The 11,037-nt window shown below is 46.4% G+C and overlaps 1 protein-coding gene across 1 annotated transcript; it reads right to left on the reverse strand.

Moving 5' to 3' along the window:
• Positions 1 to 9,597: 9,597 nt before the first annotated feature.
• On the reverse strand, positions 9,598 to 10,170 carry LOC126535658 (uncharacterized). The gene has a single exon (XM_050182460.1). It carries the CDS (start codon positions 10,168 to 10,170, stop codon positions 9,598 to 9,600), a length of 573 nt encoding a protein of 190 aa, XP_050038417.1.
• Positions 10,171 to 11,037: the final 867 nt, after the last annotated feature.

The following is an 11,037-nucleotide window of genomic DNA, read 5'->3' on the forward strand; positions in this document are numbered from 1 at the left end:
AGGCTATTAGGCAACAAGTCAACGAAATACGTCGCGACGACATCACCCACCCATTGAAAAGCACGTGGCCATCTCCTGTAGTCACGGTGAAGAAAAAGGACGGAACCCTACGTTTCTGCGACGATTATCGTCGACTGAACAATATCGCGAAGAAGGACGTATACCCCCTCCCACGGATAGACGACGCATTGAATCGGCTCTGCAACGCGAAATACTTCTCCACTAGGACCTCAAGTCTCGCTACTGGCAATTAAAAGTCGACGGGAGAGATCGCAAAAAGACCACCCTCTCCACGCCAGACGGCCTCTACTAGTTCAAGGTCATGCCTTTCAGACTGAGCTCAGCGCCTCCAACGTTCCAGCGCGTCATGGACACGGTGATAGCAGGATTGAAGTGGCATACGTGTCTTCTTTACTTCGATGACGTCGCTGTTTCTGCCGGAAATTTGGACGGTCACCTTAGACGGCTTGCGACAGTATTAGAGGCCATCAAGTGAACAGGGCTCACTATGAAGCCGCAAACGGGCCCCTTCGCTTACGATGAGCTTTTGTTCCCAGGCCACGTCATCAGCAAATCTGCAATCCTCGCCGACCAGCAGAAGACAGCTGCCATAGCAATGTTCCCGCAGCCCATCGACAAGAAGGCGCTGCGTAGATTCCTTAGCATATGTGCCTAGTATAGGCGCTTTGTCAAGGACATTTCACGCATCGCGGAGCCGCTAACACATCTAACAAAATGCAAGTGGGAAACGCTGCAGGCCGACCCATTTGAAGAACTCAAACAACGCATGCAGTCGCCGTCAGTACTTGCACACTTCGACGAGCCCGCCAGTACCAAAATCCACACTGACGCCAGTACTAGGCCTCGGTGCCGTCCTAGTACAAATGAAAGACGTACATGAACGGTTGATATCTTACGCTAGCCGGCGTTGTGAAAAGCGGAAGGCAATTCTACGACTGAAAAGGAATGCCTCGCCATCATTTGGGCTACAGAAAAACTCAGCTCTTACCTATATTGCTGGTCATTCAAAGTAGTCAGTGACCATCACGCGTTGTGTTGGCTAGCTAACTGAAAGGACCCTTCAGGACGGCGAGCGAGATGGAGCCTCAGACTGCAAGAATATGACGTCACGGTAATCAAGTCCGGTAACAAGTCCGGACGAAAACATTCTAATGCCGACTGCCTATCACGCGCCCCCATCGATTCCCCGCCGCAAGACGACGAGGACGACGACGCCTTCCTTGGAATAATAAGCGTCAAGAACTTCCCTAAACTGCAACGAGCCGACCCGGAGCTAAAAGGCCTCGTCCAATATTTGGAAGGGAACACGGACGTTCTCCCTAGAGCATTTAAGCGCGGATTGTCTTTGTTCACGTTACAAAACAACCTGCTCGTGAAGAAAAACTTTTCACCAGTCCGCGCCAACTACCTTCTTGTTCCGTCAGCGCTGCGTCCAGAAGTACGGCACACCCTACATGACGATCCAACCACTCGGCACCTCAGATTCTCCCGGACGCTGTCGAGGATGCAGGAAAGATATTACTGGCCGCGTCTGACCGCGGACGTCGCCCGTTACGGTAAGACAAGCCGAGACTTTCAGCGACGCAAGACACTACAGACAAGGTGAGGAGGATTGCTACAGCCGATCGAAGCTCCTTGCTGACCATTTCAGCAGAAGAAACTCTTGCTTGGGCTAGATGGTTCGTGCTTGAATGAGGAAAGAGTACGGCGCAATAGACCAGGACACAAAAAGAACACAAACGACAGGACTGGCGCCACTCACAACTAAGTTTACTTCCGCATCAAGCCTGCCTTATGTAGGTAAACCAAGCCAATCTGACACGAAACATTAGAAGCAAAGCACAACAATCCATCGACCACTCAGGAATCATATCTGGTACAATAGATCAAATCAGCAAACAAGAACCACACATGGAAAAGCACAGGAAGCAATACATAGAACACAGTCATTACAAAGCCAACGGGGAGGTAAAACGAGACATAACAAGTGCCATCTACGCTTCACTAGCAAATTATCCGACACACAACACCATTCAAATGCCGAAGGACTAGACAGTGATAAAATCCGCATGACTATGGGAATAATGACCAACGAATAAAACGCAAGAACATGAAGAAATGGCGTCTAAGAACTGTGTCTGCATCAAATCCACAGTCTCTAATGGCAACACACCGAAAAAATTTATAAAACGAGTGAGCGCGAAAAATGAACCATGTTAAAAACAATGAAATGATCAGAGCAATTGAACGATAAAAGGTCCAAAGAACAGCGTCCGCGTCAAAACGAAGCAAAGGTGACAAAGACCTGTAAGAGCCACTAGAAATCGTCAACAAAAATAAAAAATAAATAAATCAAAGGAAGACAGACGGTTTCACCTAAATAAGAGCACTCTAACATAAGGCCTTGATAAAGCCTCGTAAAAAAGTAGTCTCCTCGACACTAAGCACAATAGACGCCCTGCTGACTATTTGTTTCCCTCTTTCTTGATAAAATAAGCGTCCAGAATCTTCCGCTCGAACTGGTCTTTTGCAAGCTTGAAAAATTTGTTTTTTTGAACTGAACGCGGCAATTAGTGCAATCTCTTCAATGCTCTATAAAGAAGCTGCCTTCATAGTGGCACAGATTGCGACAATGTTCCATTGCACGCTCATTGAAACATCGACCTGATTGTTCGATATAGGTGCGACCACAGCTAAGAAGGATTTGGTACACGACTCGTGTCCTGCATTCAGTGAACTTCTTCTGATGCTGAATCGAACAAGCCGGGCGTTTTTCTCGGTTCATGGCACAAAGCTTAGACAACTTTGAAGGCACCGAGAAGACAACCTGAACATTATGCCTGCTCGCCACTTGCTTAATTATGTGGGATACCTTATAAAGGTACGGAATTACCGCAACAGAATTGCGTGCAACTGGCTCCCTAACAAGAGGCGGGTGCATAAATTTTGGAGCATCGCTTCGCAGGCAGCTGAAATCAGACATGGCGGGAAGCCTGCCTGTTGTAGCCATGGCACATGAGCGCTAAAGCTACTTGACACGAAATGGAAACAATACATAGTTAAAGCAGTTTGCAGAGAATTGGTAACAATTGCGCGCTTTACGATTTTGTGATGGGCACTCTCAAACGGTAGCAGGCCTTTCAAAGAAGGTGTATTGTACATCCAACAGATGCCTTCCTTTGGGAACACTAGTGCGATATTCAAAAACTAGAGTTGATCACTGTTCGGAACTTCCTTCGTAAACCTGAGACCGTGACTGTGGTTCGAGAACACAGCCATGGTTCTCTCAACCGTAGAATCTAATTCGCGCCCAGGCACATCCTTCAAAATCACCAAGAAATCATCAACATATCTGTAAATGAACACTACATGAGGGTCATGAAGATTATTACTGAACTCAGCTCCTACAACAGAAAGAAAGATATCGCAAAGAACAGGAGCTACAGGAGTCTCTGAAACTAGAATGTGAAGCACTCAAAAAGGAAAATGCCAACCTAAAAGCAGCACAAGAGCCTCTCTGCAAGAAGTTGAGAAGCTGAGAAAGCAAGTGTGTCAGAACTTACTAAAGATAGTGACACAGGATCAATACTCGAGAAATAGGAACATTGAGGTGAAAGGTGTTCCTTGCTTGCAGAATGAGAACCTTGGGAACGTTCTGCAGAAGGTCGGGGAAGTGCTTGGCGTGCCGATAACTGAGCAAGATATTGATGCTTGCCATCGCGTTCCTGTGCGAAATTCTGATACTGATAAGAACATAGTAGTGTCTTTCAATCGTCGGTCGAAACGTGATGCTGTGATCAAAAAAGCGCGAAAAGCAAGGATCACCGCAAAAGACATTGGTTTTTCTTCCAAGCAGTCCGTCTTCGTGAACGAGCATTTGTGCCCTCAACTAAAGCAACTGCTTGGCATGACTGTGGCAAAGAAAAAGGAAATGAAATGGCGCTTTGTATGGGTGAGGGACGGAAAAGTATTCGCGCGAAAAACGGAAGTCTAGTGTTGTTAAAGTTACGTGCGAGGCAGACCTAGCTAAAATCTGCTAGTGGCGATTGGGAACGAACTTTTTGTATCTTATTTTGCTATGATTGTGCCACGCATCCTTGTTCGTCCTGGTTACGCCGACTCTCTTACCTTCTTGCATTTTAATGTTCAGTCTGCCCGTAATAAACACGATCAGATAGAAGCATTTCTTAACGAATTCACGTTCAGGTTTGACATAATAATGATAAGTGAGACATAGTACAACTCGGAAGATGATGTTATTTCCTAGCCCGGATACCAAAGCTTCTTTCTAAATAGACCAAACCGCCGAGGCGGAGGTGTGATGCAGATGGTGTCAGAAAGGCTTTCATGCGACTTGATTGCAGATCTCTCAAAAACCACACCAGACTACGAAGCGCTTACGGTACAATGTGGATCCTATGTCTTCACTGTTTTGTATCGACCACCTGATGGTAATAGTGAAAGATTTCTTGTCTTTTTAGAACAATTACTGTGTTATGCTTACCAGAATAGACTGTGCATAAACATAGGCGGTGACTGTAACATAAACTTACTGCAATCGAATACAGTTTCCCGCAATCTGATCTTACTCCTTGATTCTTTCGGTTGTGCGAACGTGATAAAAGCACCCACTCGAGTCACGTGCCTGTCTGAATCCCTTATCGACTTATTTATTACGAACAGCCCAATGCTAGATATCAATGCTGGTATCATTGCCGCCGATCTAGGTGATCACTTGCCGATCTACATGTTTTCTAAACGAAATAACACACTTAAAGCGAGCCGAAACCAATGTAAATCTTTCGTCATGCAGGAAATGAATCCAGGAACAATGACTGACTTTCGAAACCAACTTCGAAGTGTAAACTGGGCACCAGTACTAGAGTGTAACGATGCTGATACGGCCTATGATACGCTCATGCATATCATTAAAAATGCGTACACTAGTTGTTTTAAATTAAAAAAGGTAAAAAGATCTAGAAAGACACTGAAACCTTGGTTAACAAATGAGTGTTTAAAGCTAATTCCCAAAAAAAAACCAATTGTACTCTCACTTTGCGCAGTCTAAAAACCCGGATGATCTTTCTGCATTTAAGAAATACAGAAACTTCGTAACTAAGTTTCTTCGAGGTACAAAAAAAGAGTATCTGGAAAAGCTATTTAGTGATGCTGATGCCAAAGGTGACCTAGTTTGGCGTGCGCTTAATAAGCTCCTAAATCGCGACAGAAGTAGTTATGAAGAGCTCGAGATTACAGAGAATGGGAAGCAGCTAAAGGGTATAGAATTAGCAAATCGTCTCAATGAACATTTTACAAATTTAGTTATTAGCGCTCACAATACAGATGCTCTCAATTACTTGGGTGCGCCTAGTGTAAATACAGCGTTTTTTGAGCCTACTACACCGGACGAGGTTTACTCTGCTTTTATATCCTTAAAGAACAGTAAGGCACGTGACATCGGTGGTCTCCAGATTAAACCAAATAAATTTGCAATAGACTTGTTAGTGCCCGCTTTCACCCACGTATTCAATGTTTGCTTGTCTACTGGTGTTTTTCCTAAAAAAATGCAACAGGCAAAGGTTACTGCTCTGTTCAAATCAGGGGACAGAAATGACATGTCAAATTATCGGCCGGTGTCAGTGCTCCCTGTCATATCAAAAGGCTTAGAGAAGGTTATCTGTAAAAGGGTTATGTCGTTTTGTGAAAAATATCAGTTATTATCTCCGCATCAATTTGGGTTTCGTAAGGGCAGATCGACTGAATTAGCTCTGTTAACACAGAAGGATTTAATCTTGAACGGCTATGAAGAAAAAAAAATTAACGTTAGGCGTATTTATAGATTTTTCCAAAGCCTTTGACAGGATCAATCATATTACTCTACTAAAAAAACTCGAGCATTACGGATTCCGTGGATTACCCCTGGACATTCTAAAGTCGTACTTAACCCATAGGAAACAATGCGTTTACATCTCAGGAGAATACTGAGACCCCTTGAATTTAGAAGCTGGTGTTCCCCAAGGGAGCATATTAGGACCTATATTGTTTAACATCTATATAAATGATTTAACAAACATCAGTAACCTACCCTAGTATATAATATACGCAGATGACACCAGTCTTTTCTTCCAATCATGCAATGGTGATAACTTATCACAACTAGCAAACACCGTCCTTGATAAACTATATTGGTGGAGCAAAGCAAATTCTTTACAGGTTAACTCCAAAAAAACCAAAGCTGTTCTTTTTGCACCCGTCCAAAAAAATGTCAATCGCAATCTAAACATATTCTATCGATCAGAACGAATTGAAGTCACCGCGGACGTGAAAACACTGGGAGTAATTTTTGATCAGCATTTAAGTTGGGACAAACACGTAGAACGCGTGGCAACAAGTATGGCAAAATTATGCGGTGCGCTTTGTAGGCTTCGAGATGTTCTTCCCTTAAAACTACGGCTATTGCTGTATAACACCATATTTATTTCTCATGCAAATTATTGTAGTCTTGTATGGGGGACAACGTCACAAAAAATATTCAGACATTATATCTTTTACAAAAAAAAGCATTGCGCCATGTTGCTTGTATTTCTTACGGCAGTCATACAAGTACACTCTTTTCTAAGTTTCATGTTCTTCCATTTCATTACAATTATCAGTTTAATCTTGCTATGAAATATAAAGAAAGCGTAAAACGAGGCCACACGGGATTTACTGGTCTTTGCAATCTAAGCAAACCTCATCACCTCAACTACGACATTCGGGAGCGAGAAACTTGGGCCGTGCCTTTTTCGCGAACTAATCATGGAAAGGACCGACTACCGTGCCGCATATCGCTATTACTGAACAGTTTTGAAAAAGAAAACATGGATCTTGGGACTGTTTCACGTCGAATTTTGAAGGAATATTTCATTAGTCGTGCGACTGCATGCGATTAGTGTATGTCGTATTTGCATATCCTTTTCTTGGTTGTAACTTAAGTATGGAATTCTTTTTGTATTGTCTTGTATGTGAAAGTGCTTTTATATAGTGTTATGTAATTGGAGAAATGTATTGTTTCACCACGTTACATAAATCTGTATTTTTCTGTTCAGAGAAGGCATGTATTGCTGGTAAAAAAAAAATGTTGGTTATAGTGTGTTTTCAAAAACGCATGTTATCATTCCCTTAGACATGTTTTTCAAGATATATTTTATGTACCGGTGTATTGTTCTTGAAAAGTGTTCACGAACTGTCTGCTGCCAAATACTGTAGGGGCAGGGGCCTTTGTCAAGCCGCTTAAAATAGCAGCTTTTTGCTCCTGTCCTAGCATTTGTACATCTAAAGTTGAATGCTTAAATAAAGGAATGGAATGGAATGGAAAGATCCGATGCATATCCCTTTCTTCTGCCCATTAAAATTTCCTTCAAACAACATGGCGGTTGAGGTCAGGTATAACTCTGATAAGGAAATGAAATTGTTAGGGCTTACACCTGGAGCATTCTGGAAGCTAATTTCACCAGTTGATTGTTTCTTGTCCTTGACCGCCGATAAGGGACCTTGGTGAGAGACCGAATAAAACAGATCTTCAATGTAGAACTCGTTGTATTCATGAGGTGTCAAAGTGTCCAGATCTTTCAGCACATTCACAGAACTATGCACCAGGACAGGGTCGTCCCTCACCTCGTTTCCCAGGTGTGTGGGAAGGTATTGGCCTACTAGACGTTACCATGTTCTCCTTTCTAAAACGATGGTGCGCAGTGGACATCCAGGCTTGTGTGTCTTCACAGTAAAGAAGATCTCAAAAAACCTTCCTTTTTCGCCTTTGGCATCTTCTGGAAGTTTGCTAAATGGATTTCTCCCAACAGTTGTAGAGCTAGTCCTTTTCGCTTCGGAATCTTAAACGGCACTTGTTTGAAGTTCTTTATAGCAGCCAAGGCCTTTTCACGAAAAACACCAGTCTGCATAAGAGCAAAGCCGTCCTCCTTATCGGCGTGTAGCACTACAAGGTCGTAATCGTTGAGAGCCTGTGATATCCTCTCGAGGTGATGTTTTCTCGGTGGAATGGATGCAACACTCGCCTTCATGCAGGAAGCTCCGTGGCTTGCAATTCTATTTTTTTTTCTTCTTGGTTCTTTGCGCTGCTAGCCACTCTTCTCACCATGGAAGCCAATCTTGGCGCTGGAATGCTTGTGTCAGGCTGAACTTCGGTCCTTTTTCCTCAAAGCGCTCGACTTCTCTAGGCAGAGCTGCGTCTCCTAGCACGGTGACCTGGCCGGTGCGTTCACCGCGAGGCTTTTTGAACGAAATATGAGGCTCGCCACCGCACGATGCCAAAGAAACTCGGTGGGAGTTGCTTCCAGCTGCTTCATCTGCTGTAACCATCTGTTTTTGCTTTCCGGTGCTTTCTCGAGAACAACAAATACACGAAGCCAATCTTGAAACAATCTAACTTGGCTCCAATACTCGGACTTGAGTGTTTTGCATTCGCGCTTGACGTGCCAAGAAGATGGTTCCAAGACGCCGAAGATAGAATGCACTTCTAAAGGCACCAATTTCCTTGTGCCAGATATGATTCCCGAGTAGTCGATTGATTGTTGTGTTTTCGCTCTAATGTTTCGTGTGTGATCGACTTGGTTGACCTACATAAGCCAGGCTTGATGCGGAAATAAACCTAGTTGTGAGTGGCGCCGGTCCTGTCGTTTGTGTCGTTTTTCTGTCTTGCTCTATTGCACCTTGCTCTTTACTCATTCAAGCATGAACCAGCTAGCCCAAGGAAGAGTTTTACATGGGCATATTTCTTCTACACTAGGCCCTTTCTTTCAACTGAGCTTTCACACAGATCCTGCCATTTTGTGCGCCAACATGATCGGCGTCTCAGCGTGCCAGTCTGGAGTGGTGCCGTATTGATTGTAAAGAAAATTGATGCCTTTGGAAGTACAGTCTATATTCGGCGTCTTAGAACCGTCTTCTGGGCACGTCACGCGCGTATGCAAAATATTCAATTCGGAGTATTGAAGGCAAGTTAGATTGTTTCAAGATTGGCTGCGTGTGCTTGTTGTCCTCGGGAAAGAACTGAAAAGCGAAAACAGACGGTTACAGCATATGAAGCGGCTGGCAGCAACTTCCACTGTGTTTCTTCGACTTCGTGTGCCGACGAGCCCGATATCCCGTTCAAAAAAGCCTCACGACGCACGCACAGGCCAGGTGATCATGCTAGGAGACGCAGCTCAATCTAGACAAGTAGAGCGCTCCTTGGAAAAAGGACCTGTGGGATGTCGTGTCTGCCGAAGGACGAATCCCAACATAAAAACGTAACGATTCTTTATTCGACTAACGATGGTAGCGGACGGGCATACCAACGCTACGTTCGTCCCAGTAGCGGAAGGTAGAAAGCGGTCCTTCTCAGCCAGGCCGCCTGTTTTTATAGCCATCATCGGTGACGCGTACCTCGGGTGACGCGGCGGTGGCGCTATGCTTTATCGGCCACACACTCCAGCGTGAAGCTGTGTTATGCTGGGCCGGATGATAAGAAGATGGAGGGTGCGCAGCAATATGCGCGGAGTGTGTCGCCACATCACCCCCCTGCAGAGTGGAGAGCCCTCACGGGATGTAAAAATCTGGGCAGCGTACCCGAAGCCCACTGCGTTTAGTGACAGAAGCAGGCTGCGATGTCGGCGGTCGCGGATGGACGTCTGCGGGTGCACTGGTACTTCCTGGTTCGGCGGAATCGGTGTAGGCCGGCTTCAGCCGGTCGATAGAGACGCGAACGGCGTTCCCGTTAATGCGCAGGGTGAAGGTTTTATCGTCGCGAAGGAGAACTGGGTAGGGTCCGTTGTAAGGTGGCTGTAAAGGCCGGCGGACGATGTCGTCGCGGAGAAAAGTGTGCGAGCACGTTGCCAGATCTTTGAAGACGAAGGGGGCGGCCTTACAGTGGTGAGCTGCAGGTGACGGGCGGAGGGCAGCGATGGTGCGTCGCAGCCGGGCGATGGAATCGGTGGGATCTGACATCGCGGTGGTGGATAGCGGTGCAGCACGAAATTCACCTGGGAGACGGAGGGGTTCCCCGTAGACGAGCTCTGCGGGTGTAGCCTGAATCTCGGGCTTGAAGGTGGCGCGAAGACCTAGGGTAGCGGCTGGGATGGCTTCAGGCCAGGTTGAGTCCGGGTGGCACATGATGGCTGTTTTTAACGGTCGGTGAAAATGCTCGATCATCCCGTTGGCGCATGGGTGGTAGCTGGTGGCCGCGAGCGTTCGAATCCGATGGTCAGCCCGAGCAGCCGGAAAAGGTGCGATTCGAACTGTCGTCCTTGGTCGGTGGTGACGCAGCGAGGGGGCCCAAAGCGGGCAATCCAGCCGGCAAAGAAGGCCGAGGCGACGTCTTCCGCAGTGATTCCCTCGAAGGGCCATACCTCAGGCCATCGAGTGTACCGATTGATGGCGGTGAGGCAGTAGCGATAGCGTCCAGCTGGAGGCAAGGGTCCTATGATATCAAGGTGGACGTGTCGAAACCGGGCAGAGGTCTGGGGAAATGCGCCGAGTGGTGAAGTGACATGCCTGGTGACTTTAGCGCGCTGGCATTGAATGCAGGAGCGCGCGCAGGTGCGGCAATCCCGCTGCATGGAGGGCCAGACATAGCGGACAGCCACGAGGCGTGTAGAGGCGCGTATGCCGGGATGGCTGAGATTAGGTAGCTGGTTGAAGAGGCCACGGCGATGGGAAAGGGGTACGTAAGACCTGCTTCGTCCTGTTGATATGTCGCAGTAGATAGTCGTTGTCGATTCAGATATGGGTACTTGCTGCAGCTGTAGTGAGGACCCGCCCTTAAGAAGCTCCTGCAGTTCGGCATCTGTGGTCTGAGCCTCCTCGAGGACATCAGCTGTTATCTCGGAAGGGCTAATAGCTGACACACGTGAAAGCGCATCGGCGACCACATTGTCCTTCCCGCTGACATGTTGGATGTCGGTGGTAAACTAGGCAATGAACGAGAGCTGGTTCTGCTGGACCGGCGGGAGTTTGTCGCCGCGTAGGGAGAAGGCGTAG

This window comes from Dermacentor andersoni, chromosome 7, assembly GCF_023375885.2.
Source record: "Dermacentor andersoni chromosome 7, qqDerAnde1_hic_scaffold, whole genome shotgun sequence".
Classification (NCBI taxonomy): Eukaryota; Metazoa; Arthropoda; class Arachnida; order Ixodida; family Ixodidae; genus Dermacentor; species Dermacentor andersoni.